The sequence below is a fragment of the Haliotis rufescens genome, unplaced genomic scaffold (assembly GCF_023055435.1).
Source record: "Haliotis rufescens isolate VD_foot unplaced genomic scaffold, xgHalRufe1.0.p SCAF_3, whole genome shotgun sequence".
Classification (NCBI taxonomy): Eukaryota; Metazoa; Mollusca; class Gastropoda; order Lepetellida; family Haliotidae; genus Haliotis; species Haliotis rufescens.
In genome coordinates, this window is record NW_025964001.1 from 33,603,278 (window position 1) to 33,621,633 (window position 18,356).

The window sequence follows — 18,356 nt, forward strand, 5'->3', positions numbered from 1 at the left end:
GCAGAGGTTATCGTAAAACTTTGATGTTCAAATTATGAATTGACAGATGTTAAACCATTTAATTTTCGGGGAATTTTGAATTAAGCCATATTAGTTTCTTTGAAGATGAATTGAAATGTGGTCTTTGCTTGGTGGATGGCCTGAGTAAGCCTATTTTCTCTGCCATCTTGCATTAGTGGAAACATCCAAGGCTTATCCTGATCATTGGGGAGAGATACAGTTACATTATACAGAGTTATCTGGCATACTGGGCTGTATTACACAGCGAAAGCATGTTATATAATGATGGTGCCAGTATGAAAGAATTTTTTATGAGTGGGTAATATTCAATGTTTACATAGATTACAAGCTTCATCAGTGATAATTGGTCAATTATTTCCTTTCAACTTGCTGCAGAAAGTTCTTTGTATATAGTGTACTGTTTGCCAGTTGCTGTATTTTCACTTATAATTTTAAAATATTTTCTAATCTTGTTGTTATAAACATCAGATACAGAAAATGTCTGTTTTGCCATTACATGTACATCAAGTGGTTTCTTGAGTAGGTTTATTGTGCCCATACAAAATTGGTCATTTTTATGGCACCCCTACCTGTAATAATTTACCAGTCCCTAAATAATGTTCAAATTTATAAAAAAAAAAATCATTATTTTCATCTCCAGAGAGAAACAGATTGATATGGATTTCAGCTTCTAATGTGGAGTGTATAAGAAGTTAAGTTCTGTTTCATATTGCTTCACAATCCCGGTCATTAGGAAATGATTTGAAAGATCCACTAGACATCAATGTAAAGTTTAGCATTTTTCTAGATGTTAATTGTTAACAAAAAGGTTTAAGTGCTCATACTTGAAACTTTTATTGGGCATTCCAGCAATCTAGTTTAAACAAACATTGTTGATTGTAGACTATGAAAACATGAAGCCATGTGGAACTATTTGCTGGGGAAAACACTCCAGAAGGGCAACACGATGATATCTTGCCCTCCCACTTTAATACATGAAGTCACATGTTTATATTGGGTTGTTGACCCTCTCACTGAATGTGAAGCACATGTACCATGGATGTGAATACAGGCTCCGCTGACTCTACAAGACTTCTTGTAGCTACAGGCCCCATCCCCTCTGATAGACTTGGTGGAACCTCTTGTAGCTGTATGCAACAGGCCTTAACCCCTCTGATAGACTTGGTGGAACCTCTTGTAGCTGTATGATACAGGCCCCATCCCCTCTGATAGACTTGTTGGAACCTCTTGTAGCTTTATGATCAGGCCCCATCCCCTCTGATAGACTTGTTGGAACCTCTTGTCGCTGTATGATACAGGCCCCATCCCCTCTGATAGACTTGGTGGAACCTCCTGTCGCTGTATGATACAGGCCCCATACCCTCTGATAGACTTGGTGGAACCTCCTGTCGCTGTATGATACAGGCCCCATACCCTCTGATAGACTTGGTGGAACCTCTTGTGGCTGTATGATACAGGCCCCATCCTCTCTGATAGACTGTATTATCAGGATACAAGTACAGTCCACCATAACATCAATATGATGCCTGCGGGATGAAAATTTGCTCTCTTTGCCCAAATTCATGATAGCTCAAGCTAATCATACTACATCCCTTCTTAACTTGGTAATACCTCTTTCTCAAATATCTTTTCCATGTGAATGCTTCAGAAGTAACGCAATACACATCTCCAGAAGCATTTTCAATTATTCAAATCCAATTTAGATGTCAACCAATATAATTAGTTTTCTTACTGAATATCATTTTCAAGTTCAGTAAATATGTGAGCTTACTTCAATTTATGTGATAACATTATGATGTTAACATAGGGATCAGTAATTAAGGTTGCAACCTTTTAGCTTTTGTGCAGTATGAGTAATTCAAGGTAATATATATGCTGTAATGTTAAGCTTGGTTGTAAAAACTATGCCATAATGTTAAGTATGTTGAAACAGAAATCCATTCTTGTGTATCTGAATGCTCTTACAGACTTGCCTTAACCTTTACATTAACATGTATGATAACAGCTGGGCCTGTGTGTAATTATTTACAAATTGAGATCAATAAAACTGACTTACACTTTTTGAAAACATAGTCACAGCAGGGGAGATAACTCACCTGGGATGGGAAATAATTCATTCGAGACAGGTCTGGCTATAATTAAGACATTTTGCATGTCCTCTCACCTTAGAGTTTGGTAACGCAATCATGGAAAGGTTTCAAGCAGGATCAGAACACAGGGAGGAAAGGGAAAATACCAAAGCTTGAAAAGAACCATCTGCACAGCGTTTTCTTGAAGCATCAGTGGAGCAAAAAGTTCCATTTGTTCTGCTCAAATATGTAGAAGTACTTGACTTTTGCATGATGTTTCAGGTAGCATGAACTGCATGAAGACTAATTAGTAGTTACGTACCGCGTTAGCAAGTTTTTTTAATTTACAATAAAAATATAACCTCTCCTGTTTATGGTATTAACATTTCCATATAATTGAGAGGATATTTTCAAGATCTTGTATCCTTAACTTTATGGAATGCAAAATGTTATTTTTCGAACTGGAGACAATTTATTTTTCTGTTTGTTTGTTTTATGCTGCACTCTGCAATATTCCAGGTTTATGACAGCTCTGTGTTATTGTGATTTATCTTTGTGGTTGTATAATCTTGTAGCTGGTTCTATTTTCTAAATGGAAGACATTTTGTTTGAGGCATACTGGAATTTGTGTTTGAAAGTTTGAATTACACAGAAATCTTGATTACCATACGATAGAATTTCAAAGTTTACTGATAACATAAAACTATTTTATCTTTTTGGGGGGCGACCATGTCGGATAATGTAGCATGTAGTCACAATGCAGTAATGGATACCCAACATGGGATTTCTTCAAGAGATGAGAGAAGAAAAAGTTGAAAAAAATGCAAACTATTTTAACATGATACATCAATCTCTCCACAACACTTAACAGAAATGGCCAGAAACTCCTCATTAGATGTAATTTCTGTTCTGGTAGAGACACGAGGAGAGAGGCCATGATGTGTCTTCCAGATCATCTCCCTGTGTTCAGATGGCCACATCCATTCAGAGAAAAAACTTCCACACCTTTTTGTTTGTTGTTTTACACATATTTCCTCTTAATTATTGCAAATGTTTGCCTTCAAATAGATAATAACGTTTTGAAAATGAAGATGTTATGTTAATTATGTATATTTTTAGTCAGAAGTTATGACAATGTTTATTTTTCCAAACACTTTGACAATGATTAGGGATTGAGTGACCGTCATGATTAAAATGATGAATTTGTTTGCCTTTTAAAAGAAATTCATGGTTTATAGGATAATTGTTGGCAATAGGTTTTAGCCAACTTAAGATAAACTGTTGTTTGTGTTTTATTTGGTTTTGAATGTTAAAGTGTACAAAAACCCACAAAATGTTGACAAATCGTTTTCGTCATAGCGTACCTTGAAGAAGACGGCATTGACTTATGTCAGCTGTGTCTTCATTGATACTTCTGCTTCTAAAATGCCAATTAAAAATAAATATATATATTGATACAATTATGTGTTTCATGTGTTTCTAATAAATATGTAAGTCAGAGGCAATGGGACATATGATAAATTATATATCAAGGAAGAAACAAATATTGTAAAGAAATATTTAATTCCTTAGCTGATGTTGCAAGGAAGAAGATGACAGGAGCATTGGACATGTAGACGATCTCTGCTTGTCTGTGTGTCTCATTAGCAAGGGATAGGCACCTTACATCTTAGCTGTAGTCAGCTTTTTGGAGAGTCAACATGTTTTTCTAACTAGGCAGGGCAGGACATGAAAGAAGGCTGTATCTCCTCTGGTATAGCTGTGGGAACATCATAGGTTTGAAGTGGAGTGTGATAGGAATTAACAGCTCTACCTGCAGTAGAAAGGTGTACTCCCCACCAAAATGTTGAGAGGTACTTCTGTTCACACATACATGGGTCATGGAGAGGAACCAGGTTGAAAATAGGATTTTTTTTAATATATTGTAGTTTGATCTGAATTTTTAGTCATTTTTAGTTCATAATGTCCATGTAGGATGCGGAAGATTGGAAGTCTTTTTGTATTACTGAGTATGAGTCTTTTGATGTTATTGTAGTTTCACCAATCAAATATGGTTGAGATCAAGAATTTGATTAAAGGTCATTATCAAATGTTGCCCAATGGTTTCCAGATCACTAGTATCATGTAAGAGCAAAATGTGTCACAATTGAATTCCACTTTTAAACAAAAATCAAAATAGTGAAATATTGTTGACTATAGCATATTCAAAACTTGCTATGCCAGTCATGCATATGTTTATTATATCTGTTTGGCAATAATCTCATAGCCTATGTACACGACAGTCTGTAACTTTTGCCACTAGTTTCAAGCCCACGAGTCTGGTGAGCTCAGGCAGGATATGCTGAAATGATGCTTAGAGCCATGTTGGGGCTAGTAGAATCAAAAGGTTTTGGCACAGACATGTTTGACAACAGCCTCCTTCCTAGCCTTTGTATACTATGTCTGTTTAACAAGTCTCTCTGGATGACAACAGCCTTATTCTAGCCAAGGTGTCCGTCTGGTCCAGCTGTTCCAGTAACAAATATCTCCACCGATCATCTTACATGTCTGTGCTGCCACCTACATAAACTTCATGTACCTTTTAAATAGCCGCATATGTGACATGAAGAGTCTCCACTGTTTTGTCAGGTTGGCCATATCTGTGCTGATATGCATAGGATCTTGGGATAAGGCTTCCAGCAGGCCGCTGACGCTTTGTAAATTGGAGACGGTGGATCTAAGCTATGATAGATGTTTCAGATATGGGAGGGTTGCACCTTTGTACCAAAGAGGTGTTGATCTCTGGCCAGCCATCAATATTGAATATTCTGATATGACTTTATCATCATGTGAATACTAGTATCCCTTTTGGCTATTGAAATAATATTGATGTCATCCTTTGTAGAAAGTTGTGGATAACCAAATAACAGTATTAAAAGAGGCTGTTTGTTTATTCTCTCCTTCTCACCCCCTCAAAGGGAGATTCTTACACCTCAGGTCTCTGAAACTGACCCTTACCCAGGGGCGCATTTGAGGACATCTCCCCTCTTTGGGTAACTTCTGATTCATCTTCATGAAGAATAATATCTGAAACCTTATAGAACTGCTATTCAAAGCCGAACTTATTCGAGAGAATAGGAAAAGCAAATACTGCATATTCCAGATTGAAGTTGAAGAAATGTGAATGAAACTGCCCAAGGTAAAGACATTATCATTATTGAAAGGATTATGGTGAAGTGTCATTACGTTGGATGTACAGGATTTCACTAGCTGAATGGTCTGATAATCCCCAAGAAATCCCCTACCCACCAATGTTGGTACATGCAATTAAGTTATCATTTTAAGCAATAATTTTGTTATATATATTTTTGTGTGCCTGTGGAAGATCTGTCTAATAGGCCACCAGAAAATACTGATATTTCAAGTGCAAACTGTAACAGTGACATGGTGAGTAATTGCTGTTACATCAAACATTATTATGTCATAAAGGCCATACAGACAGATCTATTTTTTTATTTTTAACAAGATGGCAACTGGCCATTCAGACATCTAGATATTACACCAAGTAACGAAACAAAGAGTTACCCAGTGCCAAATGGTTGGCCTCAGATGATCGTTTGTTCTCCTTGAAGCCCCTTCAGTTGAGCCAGACATCTGATGTACAAATCTGTGTTTATTGACCAGAACAATTCCTACTGTACCTGGGTACAAAGACTTCAGCATAAATCACCTGATAAGAAGACAAGATCCAACTGAAAGAGATGTATCTTGGTTAGGAATTCCACCTCTATGTCTAGGTCTGACCTTAGTTTATAGGAAAATAGTAGCAGGTCTTAATTAAAGTGATAGATATATATGTAGTAATGATCCAATCATTGATGACCTGATACAGAAATAAACACAGACCCGCAAGTCTTCTGCCCTCACAAGCATCAGGAGCATTCTGAACCTACATACGAAGTACTGCTGTCGAGTTTTGTTGTTTTCACCGACCACCAGAGCCATACTGACATTGCTACCAATGGCCTCCGACACTCTCTACATTCTTGAGATGTGTGTCGGTAGAACTCTTCTGACAGGGAGGTAGCATAATTGTTGCCTTGGGCTGCTCTAACACTTGGTAGTACCACCTCATTCTTGTCTCGGATCAAATTATGAAACGGATACGATACCATCATAAGGTGGTGACTGATGGTGATGGGGTTAGGAAGATGCTGTTGCTGCTGTGGGTCCACCACTCCACTCGTCATAGACCTACTTCATATCAGCAACACTACTGGTATTCAATACAAAGTACCGCCTGAAACTGTTCAGGACACAGGTGATCCAATGGTATATCTTTGGGTGTCTTGGAGATACACATGCAACCATTGTAATGTGATTTATTCAAATTTATTCATACTGCAGTTTGCAATAAATAGTATTATTTAGTTCTCGAGTGCACTATTATGCCAAGTGAGATGTTTCATTTGGAATCTAGGCCAGATGTAACACATCTATTACTAAATTTAATTTTGGCTATAACTTTTTATTTATGAGTAAGGCTCCCATGCTGTATCATACTCCCAAATCTCGATGACATGTGTGTACATAATGCCATATTTACAGTGTTATATCTGATGGCACCACTTACCTGTGTGCAACAATATGCAGCCCACATTACACTGTAATATCTGCCATACACCTATGACATTTAGAGTCCAATCATACCACACATAAATATTTGCTACACATCCTCTAATAGGTTAATCAGCAACCTGTCAATCAGACAGCTGAGCATATACCAGGTGTCAAACACACTTTTTTTGCACTTGAAACAATATTTTCGCAACTTGGTTTTCAAAAACATGCATAGCCTCGTTATCGATGTTGGTGGTTCAGTACCTATCTGCCGCAACATTGCCTTTGCCGCTGTAGGGAAGAGAGCCATATTTGTTTTTCTGTATATTTGATCCTTAACGATATTGTTTTATTTTGATTGCACATCTGCTGGTAACTCGACATTAACTGCGAATTATTCCCGAAAAATGCTGGGGTTTGGATCCAAATAACCTGTATTTATTGTCATAATGAGCAATGAATTACTTCATTTGTAAACTATTCATCTGTGAGGGTTGGGGATGTAGGAAATGCAGGGGCAGTTTACATGATTTAGGGTGATGTATAGCTAGGTTGTTTATGTTAGAAAATAATGATTATTGTGAATTTGTGGATTATCAAAGAAATATAGATTAATTCATGCAGGATAACCACAAGCAGGAGATATTATGATTCTGAGTCATGTGAGCATCCTTTATTATCACCCAACAGAGATGTTATAACACTATTTATTAGAGGTCCTCACCTCACTATGACATTACAGTGACCTAATGTCTAATTAGTGAAATATCGTGATGTAACAATAACTCCATGATATGTCCAAACAGCTCTATGTAGCCAAGTAATTTCAGGTGAATACAAAATATATTTTCCTCATCGCAGGAGAAAATGTATAGAGCCCCAATATGAATCAGTAGTTCTTTGGATTCACACTATCCTTTGTTTCTGAAAAAGAAATTTAGGGTTGTTATGGTGATTATGATGAACCAGGAGTAAGATTACCTCACCAAAAATAGGAGACCGGTCATTCTAAACACTTTAGCTCAAAAGAAGGAAAACTCCTAAAATCTAGAGTAATGTCTACTTTTTGGTGTTTCATTTTTTTATGAAATAAAAACCAAGATAAACACACTTCTTCTTGAAAAGCTACAAATGCTAACAGTGTTTGTTCAGAGGTCTTGATATGTAAACTGACAACTGCCATAGCTTGATCTATGTTTGGCTCATTCAAAATGTCTGCCAATACAGTCTAGCAATAAATAATGTTTAGAAAGACATTCCATAAAAGACAATCAGGAGGTGCCATGTTGCCCATTTTATTGTCCCTCTGTGACACTCCTGCAGAGGAGATAAATTTCTTTGGCAGACACATATATTGTGGAAGGAAGAGGCGTGAAGACACAATCTGAATTTCCCTTCCCACCAGTGACAAAAAGAAATAATTTGTGGCTGTACACATAAGAGATAAAAATGTAATTTCTTTTCGAAAATTGTTAAAAAAAGTAGACATTGGTCTCTTGCCTCTGCCCCAATAATCACCATTAGTCTTAATGTGCTGCCAGTTGAGCTCAGGAAGACCATCCTGACACCATGAATGCCGTGAACACAATCTTCTTGGGAGATTATTTTTGGTTGTAAAAAAAAGTAAAATAAAATCCATCATGGCATTTAATGATGTTTGAATACATAATTCATACGAAGAAATTGTTACTACCACAGAGTAATTAATTTCTTGGGGGAATATTAACGATTCCTGAAAATGTTGTGTTATGGGAGGTTACGAGCATGTTAGTTGAATTACGAGATTGAAGGATTTTACAAATGTTAACAATGTAATTTTGAAAATGTCACAATTTACGACTACTGAGTGCATAATGATTAGTCATCTTTTCACTTTGTGCCTGTCAAAAATGGCATTATTTTGAGTTATACTGATAGATTTACAGCTAGCTAGTGGAGCATGGTAATGAACGGATGGCTGGTAGAAGGCAATCTAGACTCAACCATTTCCACAATCTTCAGACATGTAGATTCCCTTATATGTCATGGTGATTAAATATGTACCTGATCATCATAAGAACGCTCTCAGGTTGAGTAACAAATGGAAAATATGGCTCCAGATGAGACAGTTTCTGTCTTCTATGTGCATGGTGTACTCAACAGCTGCCATAAACTCTTTGAGTTACTGTCATGGAGTCAGACTGAACGTACTTGCTCTGTGTTTAGTCTACGTCTGATTTGTACCTTCCAAGTCTTGTGTTGACACACAGTCCAGACATTGAAGACATGCAATTTAGTTTAGTCTGTGCCTTTTGGTGCAGTTGTGTTGTTCTCAATCACAATTAATCATGATGATAACGTGTTTGTATGAAGCGTATACCTTCATGACTGAGACTTGTGAGGAGTCCGTGTTAGAATTGGTCTGAAGTTACTCATGCCTGTTGTAAGTGTGTTGTTTAACACCTCACTCAGCAATATTTTTAAGCCAAATGACAGCGGCCGTTAAATAATCAAATCTGGACCAGACAATCCGGTGGATCCAGACAATATCAACCAAGTCACTGAGCCTGACCATCGAATCCATTTGGCCTACTGTTATGACCTGCATAGATTGCTAGGGACCTTTTCTATCACAGAGTCCCCATGGGGGCCCTGCTTGTCGTAAGAGCCAACTTAAAAGGGGTATCAGGTCTTCTCTGATTGTGTGCCATCATACCCCATCATGCCATCATTCTTTCAGTGACTGGTTTGTCTGATAAGAATTGATTATTTATTGGCTGCTGTGATATGAATGGCTACAGCATTGTGCAACAGTTTCACTAACCTTCACAATGACCATTTGTATCCTCGAGTGGACACTTGGAAGGGGACATAACATTTGGTTTATGTTCTGTTGTCTTCACATTGCTTCATGAATAATTCAGGATGTTAACATGATAGGATGGTGTGTTACAGATGGGGAATCTTTGTTGATGGTGGTCAGACACGAGACTATAATACAGAGTTGGACATGCTAAACTATCAGGTTCCTCACGGAGATGGGCCCTTTGCTTATGCTATCAATCACTTGTTTGCCTGGCATAGGATGTTGATTATACACAGGTCTCCATGATGTAGCTTGAATATTGATTTTTCCACTTGACATAACATTCACTGTCATGTTTAGCTAAGGTGTGAAATGTTTCTCAGGTATTGACGCATTACTTTGAAGCATGCGTGTCATGTTTTTTCGCAAAATAAAATTATTATTTTTCAATGTTTGTGCATCATATGAAGCATTCTCTGTTATCTGTAAAAATGACATGTTTGACAACTGACATCATATGAAAGAGGCGCATGTGCCCAGTTCTGTTTGTTAGTATTTTGATGGCAGAAAAAAATAAAGTATTCCTCTCACATAACTTTTGTTTTCAATAAGAAAAATTTAAACATTCTCCCTACTTTAAGAAAAGTTTACCCAAGAAACAAGTACATTTTTATGTAGCCTTTAATATTTGCCCTGAAGTTAGAGAAATTATATATACATGATATGTTATTTGTCATGAGGAGAAGGCGTATTTAATTTTTTACTGTATCTATGCCCTACATCATTCTGATGGAGCTACACAAACTGTGAAGGGTTTTACTTGGTTGTTGTATCCATTGTATAGTTGGTGATATATAGGACTTGAGTTTATTGTTGCCCTTGTGTTGCAGGCAAGGATGACAAGGCCTGGAGTATGTACATTGACTACCAGAGAAGCTGGTTCATCCACCGAGATGAACACACCAACCGCACTGACGGGGGCATCAAATGCAGCTCAGTGATTGGCTGTATACTGGATCTCAACAACCACACCCTCAGTTACTTCATCGATGATGAACCTCATGGACCAATCGCCTTCACCGACCTCCACGGTGTCTTCTTCCCCGCTGTCAGCATCAACCGCAACGTCCAGGTCACACTGCGCACCGGTATCGAGCCACCTGTAGAAAGTGAAGGAAGTGCCAGTGATGAAGAGTGAGATGTAATGGTCCTTCCTACTGGCTCCATGTTTAGTCATCAATTCTGATTGGCTCACAGGCTGACATAAGACTGTAATGCCAGTGTGGTTTGTTCATAGACAAAATCAGAAAATCAAATTGGTTCACCTGTACTATCTTATTTAAGATCCTAATTTATGAGAAAAAAGTATCAAAATATTTTATGAAAGTTGATGTTGCAGATGCTTTAATAGAAGGTAGCATCATCCTTTATGATGTATTGCTAGTGATGTATAGTACATCCAAGTCCATCCAAGTACAACGTACCGCTACATCATGTAATACCATAGCAATACAGGGGGATGTTTCCATCACAATACACTGAAACACCTACAAATGCAGTCAATAACCACCAGAATAATTCCTTGAAACCATTTGTGAAGGTTACTATGCGTCAATTAGTTTTATGACTGGATACAGAAAATACTTGGTTCTAGCAAGGTTTTTTTCCAAGCTTTGCCTTGTTAGGTCGAATACAGACAGTGACATAATAATGAGACCATGCTAGCTTTTCCCAGTAAGATGGGAAGGTATATTTGGGTAGCCTACTGTTTAAGGTGTTCTCTCAGGATGCTGAAGGCTCAGGTACACAAGGATAAGTCCATGCTAGCTGTTTCCAGCACTGTCTGATCTGGGCCCTCCTGTGTAGAGCATTACAGAAGGATAAGGCCTTGCTAGCTTTATCCAGTTCGCTCTGATCTGGGCCTTCTAGTGTAGAGAGTCATACAAGGATAAAGCCTTGTTAGCTTTGTCCATATGGCCTGATCTGGGCCTTCAATTGTAGAGAGTAACACACAGATAAAGCCTTGCTAGCTATGGTCTGATCATACTGTGTCTGTGATGCCTCATCCATCAGTCGTCTTCAGCTATATTCCCATTGTTTCCACATTAGTATTTAATTAACATGACAAATGAGTCAGCATAACATATCGTATGACCGTGTAATACTCTTAAATGTTCGTCATGATATTTAGGATACTACATGTCAGATGTTTAGGTATGGTATAACATAGAGTATATATACATATATATTTATTAATATACTTAAACAATGTTGATAGAATTATAAAGTACCGCACAGACTCATCTCATTGTGTGGCAAAGAGAAATGTACATCTCTAAGCGCACTTGTATGCCAGAATGAGTGAATATTTGGTCAAAAAGTTTTTTAAATGTTTTATACCAGTGCTGTATTTTTTTAGAACATTTAATTGATATTTTATCAGGTACTGTTTTCGAGACATCATTTCAACATAGCATGCTCCACCAATGCCAGAGTTTGTGCATCACTCATATTTTATACATTTAACATTTAGTCATCCACATGCTCATTGGGAAAGAATACATCAGTTGGAGTACTTTTTGCTCAACACTATCTCTGTCATATACTGGACTTGATAATGTTTCCCTGGAGACAATGCCAAACAAGCACCGGTACTAACAAAAAGTAAGATGATAATGACAGGTTTTAGCTAAATGGATTTGCCTTTGTCTGTTTTGTTAAATGCGTAGAGTTACTATGTATGTATGAGAAATAATTGACAAATTGTTAATTTGAGACAATACGTTTGGGAAGCTTTTGTGCGTGACGGTCTGTGGATGGATTACAGCAAGTAGCATGTACTCTACATTGATATATATACCATATACATTATAGAGACATAAAATTATGTTTGACATTTGCACAGGTTTGACCATAAAACACCTACCTCAGACGGTTGTATCAACATTGATTTTCTTCTTCTTTTTGTTATTAATTTTTTTGTATTTCAAAATATTCATTTCCATTTACAACCAAGCTCATGTTCTCCACACAACTTCTGTCTATGTGACATCTTTCACAATCTCAGCAAAGTTCTATACTCTAAGTAGGAACAGTGTCAGATGAAACAATCTCATAGTTATCTCCCTTTGTTTGCGACCATGACAGTATGTGTATATCAGTACAATAACACGCCTGTGCACCAACAGTGGTTTGTTGTATAACTAAGGCAGATTGAGGCCTCATATTGTTACTCCAGCTAGTCCCTATGTAATAACTGACCACCTTTAGTGGCATGATGTCAGACCGTTCTAAAAATCTCCATCCCAAAGAACACAGGAAACTTTATGAACCTTTTCCAGATAATTCAAGGAAACAATTCGTTACAAGATTGCTAAGAAAACATGTCAGGAGAAACATTTTACAAATTTGTATAACTGTGTATGGTTTTCAATTACAACAGGTTTGATTAGGTAGAACGTTTATAAGAAGTTCTTCTTAATGATGATGATTATCTTTATTTATTCAAATCTTTATCGTGGTCAGGCTTGGTGACTCAATTGATGCATGTCATCATATATGAACTGTGTAGATTGATGCTCATTATGTCCATTACTGGATTGTCTGGTCCAGACTCAATTATCATGGCTGGATTATTGCTATGCGCAGTGTTAAACAACACATAAACAATGAAATCTTAATCAGGCAATTATTTACTTTGTTTTAGGTTGGCATTAATGTTTACAGCACAACTATGACATTGTGTTCATCTGACATGTCTGGTGATCATATTAAACTCTTAATCTGTGATTCTTTTACATGAGGGGGCACAGGTGACCAAGTCATCTAAGGGGCTGCAAATTGCTGTGCAGAGTTGCATCCCTTACGCCCGCCGGAAACCTATAACTGTGGGTTTGAATCCCAGTTCACCCCCATTATGTTTCTGGATTTGTCAGCGCCATACTCATGCTTATGGGTTTCACCAAATTGGTAAATGGCAGAGATCTGCATCACTTCAGGCTTTCCTCCCACATCAAACTGACATGTCATGACATAGCTGGAATACTGTTAAAGCAGCTTTAAACTTAATTCACTCACTCACTCTTTGACAAGAACATAGTCATGTTTCTTTGAGCAGTCATTGCTACTCACCATCAATTCACTCACTCACTCTTTGACAAGAAAGTAATCATGTATCTTTAAGCAGTCATTGCTACTCACCATCATGAAGGCTTTACGATAACATTATTAACAAACATTAAGATAACACAACATGACCAAGATCATACATCTGGTGCCAGAATGGGTGCCGTGACCAATACAAAACTCAAGGTTATAACCAATTTGCTTTTATTCAAAGCGTTTTGACAATAGTGGATTTTGTGTGTAACCAGAGTAGATCAGATCCCAGACTTGAAGTGTGGGAGTGCCTTTGTTTGTGTACATTGTGTGGCATATATCATGATTTTATGAGCATTTTATATTTTATAAATACGACTTTACAACATGCTGTAAGTTTATTTACACTGCAATACATACTGTTAGATGAGATGAACCTGTGTGTATTGAATCTACCCTGCTTGTGGTTGACATGACATGATTACAGTAGTTGTGAGGAAAGTATCATATGCTATAGCATCATGTTACAATATTTGATGTATTAAGCTCCAGGGCACATAATAAGTTGTTTGGAAACTAGCATGTTTTGTAATATCTTAGGTACTGTATGAAATGTTTTAAGTGCCTAAGGCACACGCAACAGTTTAAAGGATGGGTACTTGTTTTAAATAATTACCTCAATTCAACTAGGTTAAGCTTCTGATTACTTTCACAAAACAAATTTTGATATACATTAAAAATATAACCAGAAGGAAGTCAGTGCCTGTTAAGATCATTACAAAAAAAATTATATCAAATTTATTGAAATAGGATGTTTAATACATCAAATATGGTCTTTAAGGGGATTGTCTCTTCACAAAAACGTTGTGTACACAGTCCTGTTAGCAGGGTAGATAGTTTGTCTCACTTGATGCTAGTCATGTGACCATGAATACTCGTGCTGTATGTCATCATAATCATCCATGTCACTTTCATTTGGTTGTGGGTGTAACGTTTACACAATGTTTTCATGATGATAGAAATCAGTCTGTTCTGTTTGAATCTACATAACCTAGCAGTGATGATGTTTGTGAACTATAGTGCTTAAGTTTGTAACCATCCTTGAAAAACAGAGATAGTTGTCAGTAAAACAGTTCATGATATGACTGACAATAATTCATGTATCAAATACTGTTGCAGAAACTTCACCCTTCATAAGCGATTCTATTGTCAAGTTGAATAGGTGCATATTTTGGCAACAGAACACCCAAACACATCAGTCCAGCAAAGCCAGACTCCCTATTTCACAAAGTTTTGGTTGAACAGTTACAACAGTTAAACACTTTCTTGGGCATATTTTGGAAGAGAGAATGCTATCCTGTATGTTCAAGGATGGTTTTTCACGAGTGTTGACCATTATAGAAATACCAGAACTATGCCGTGTTCTTGGAGAGGTCATGTTGAGATGATTGTTAGGTAAGCAGACTGCCTGCTCAGAAAGTAGGTGGGATGTGTATACTTTGTGTTCTCTGAGCTTCTCTGTGTTCTCTTGCAGAATTTGTTAGCTTGAAGAAACTCAGGTTTTTACTTGCATTGACTCTTGTGTTTTATTGAAAACATTTCGTCCTAATTATGAAATGGCTATTAATCTATTTACATTAATAATAATCAAAATGCTCTTTGAGAATGTTTTTTTTAACTTTTATAGTGATTTTTATTTATTGAACTTTATATAACAAACTTTTTTTTTCTTTTTTTGTAAACTTAGATTTGTTTTATCGTGGCTAGAGTTTATCTCTAATTTCACTTTATTTTTTAAAAAGTGGTACAACATTAAAATTTTGAAGTCTTATTCAAACATCTTTTTATGTTTAGCTTGGTATAATGAGAGATCTGATTTACAATACAGAACTCTGAATTTTACTGTTTATATACAGAAGCTCTGTAATCTTTCTCTTTGCATATGTTTTTGATTACATATTTATCTGTTGATTATATGAACAGTTGAATTTTGATTCATTAACAAAGGGATCCAATTTGATGTCTTTGGATTTTGATTTGTACATAGTTTAATTGTAAGCCAGTTGAATTTTGTGTTAAATTTGTACATTGCCTTTGCTAAATGTAAATATCTTCTTTTTGAACACAAACAGCATAGGTGCCACAGTGGAACAGTTCCACTAGCTTGAGTTTATTGTGTATATTAATCAACAAAGATGTCTGGCTCCTGTTTACCGATTCTGGTTCTGATATAGGTCATGTAAAAATGTATAGCATCAAATATTTGTCAGTTTCAATTCTTTCTCTATGTGCCATAGAGCTGTGTGTTGGATGTCTATTAAAAAAAATAGAACCAAGATGGCTGTCTTGGTTTGTGATGATTTTGAATTATAGGAATTAGAACTTGCCCCCTGTATATTTTACAGTTCATTTCCTACCAACCTTGGGGTTTTGCTGTTCATATTTTATGTCCTGAGAATCAACCACATTGTATTTATTGTACATGTTTCTAGCGTAGCGTAGATTGTTCGTGAATCCATATTGTCTCATTATTTATGGCTTACTGTAGGTCTCTAGAACCAAAGACATTTTGTTTACCATGCATCATTTGTGCAATGAATAAACTTTCAGTAATCCAAATTGACATTCTGTTATCTCTGGTCAGTGTTGTTAGCTGGTCCTAGATGTCTGCTGGACAGGCCATGGACAATAATGTTGGATTTAAGTCAAATTTGGTATGTGATGTACCTTACCAAAGACAGGTCACCTTCAACAATCAGTGAAATCTTTATATCAAAGATCAAATGACCATGATTATGACTGCCAATTACTGGTCAAAGATGTCTGCTGTTGCACATTTCATTGTTTGTAGGTAAATGCCAACACTGAGCAATATTCAAGCCACATGCTGCCTATCACTAAACAAGTCTTGACCAGGCAATCCTGTGATTGATATTATTAGCACACACAAACAGTCAGTGACATGCAATCAACCAAATCGCTGATCCTGTCCTACCTGATCCATACAGTTGACTTGTACAATAGTTTGCTGGGGACCAAATGAACAGAAAAGAACTCACACAAGTGACTGCTGTATCCGCTAGGCTACCTCAGGAACCTTTATTATACAGAAGCTAAAAGAACTGCACACAAACTCACACGAGTGACTGCTGCATACGCTAGGCTACCGCAGCAACCTTTATTATACAGAAGCCAAAAGAACTCCATACAAACTTACACGGGTGACTGCTGTATCCACTAGGCTACCTCAGGAACCTTTATTATACAGAAGCCAAAAGAACTCCACACAAATTCACACGAGTGACTGCTGTATACGTGAGTACACCGCAGCAACCTTTATTATGCAGAAGCCAAAAGAACTCCACACAAACTCACAGGAGTGACTGCTGTATACGCTAGGCTACCGCAGCAACCTTTATTATGCAGAAGCCAAAAGAACTCCACACAAACTCACACAAGTGACAGCTGTATACGCGAGTACACCGCAGCAACCTTTATTATGCAGAAGCCAAAAGAACTCCACACAAATTCACACGAGTGACAGCTGTATACGTGAGTACACCGCAGCAACCTTTATTATGCAGAAGCCAAAAGAACTCCACACAAACTCACACGAGTGACTGCTGTATCCACTAGGCTACCGCAGCAACCTTTATTATGCAGAAGCGAAAAGAACTCACACAAACTCACACAAGTGACAGCTGTATACGTGAGTACACCGCAGCAACCTTTATTATGCAGAAGCCAAAAGAACTCCACACAAACTCACACGAGTGACTGTTGTATCCACTAGGCTACCGCAGCAACCTTTATTATGCAGAAGCCAAAAGAACTCCACACAAACTCACACGAGTGACAGCTGTATACACGAGTACACTGCAGCAACCTTTATTATGCAGAAGCCAAAAGAACTCCACACAAACTCACACGGGTGACAGCTGTATCCACTAGGCTACCGCAGTAACCTTTATTATTCAGAAGCCAAAAGAACTCCACACAAACTCACACGAATGACAGCTGTATACGCGAGTACACCGCAGTAACCTTTATTATGCAGAAGCCAAAATAACTTAACACAAACTCACACGAGTGACTGCTTTATCCCCTAGGCTTCCTTAGAAACCATCATAATACAGAAGCCAAAAGAACTCCACACAAACTCACAGAGATGCATGAAACCTAAATTGTGTAAAATGACACTCAACATCAATAGCTCATTCACTCTTCTGGGACAAACAAACCTTCACCAGTCCTTGATGCGAGGGCTTGAACTCACTGCTCAAACATTAGAAATTGTGTGATCAGAAAACAAAGCTTCAAAACAATTCTAATTTTCAAGACTTAATCAATAAAAAAGATCTTTAATATATCTGCACCTCATGACAAGATGATGGGAATGATACATTTCTGGATGATATGAAGCCCATCATCAATAAATCAAAGAAGTTTGATTTAATATACACTTACTCGAACCTTTCAAGTTGCTTTCATCTGAATGAAGTCAATATGGTAACCACTTATATAAAACAATCATCTTTTGTATTGCACTGTTTCCATGGTGACCCTCGAACAGTTTCCCTGTGATGGTGCAATATACTGTATGCAGTGATGTAACTTTATATGGAGAAAGGCATTATTGTTAGGTTAACATACACACACGCATATTGTTGCCAGACATATTGTTGGGGTATGAATCTGACAGCAGAATCTGCAAGTTGCATGGGACTGGATGTGCAGGGATAATATTCACTTCTACACAAATAAATATCACCTTCTCCTTTGCT

At 37.2% G+C, this 18,356-nt stretch overlaps 1 protein-coding gene across 2 annotated transcripts in view; it reads left to right on the plus strand.

Annotated features, from left to right (window-relative positions):
- LOC124119871 (E3 ubiquitin-protein ligase TRIM9-like) overlaps positions 1-16,185 on the plus strand; it is a 199,524-nt gene extending 183,339 nt beyond the window's left edge. For both annotated transcript variants that reach the window (XM_046482539.2, XM_046482545.2), the window contains one exon: positions 10,365-16,185. In XM_046482539.2, the coding sequence (XP_046338495.1) occupies positions 10,365-10,672 (308 nt within the window). In that variant the 3' untranslated portion in view covers positions 10,673-16,185. The remainder of the gene's footprint in view (positions 1-10,364) is intronic.
- The last annotated feature ends 2,171 nt before the right edge of the window (positions 16,186-18,356 follow it).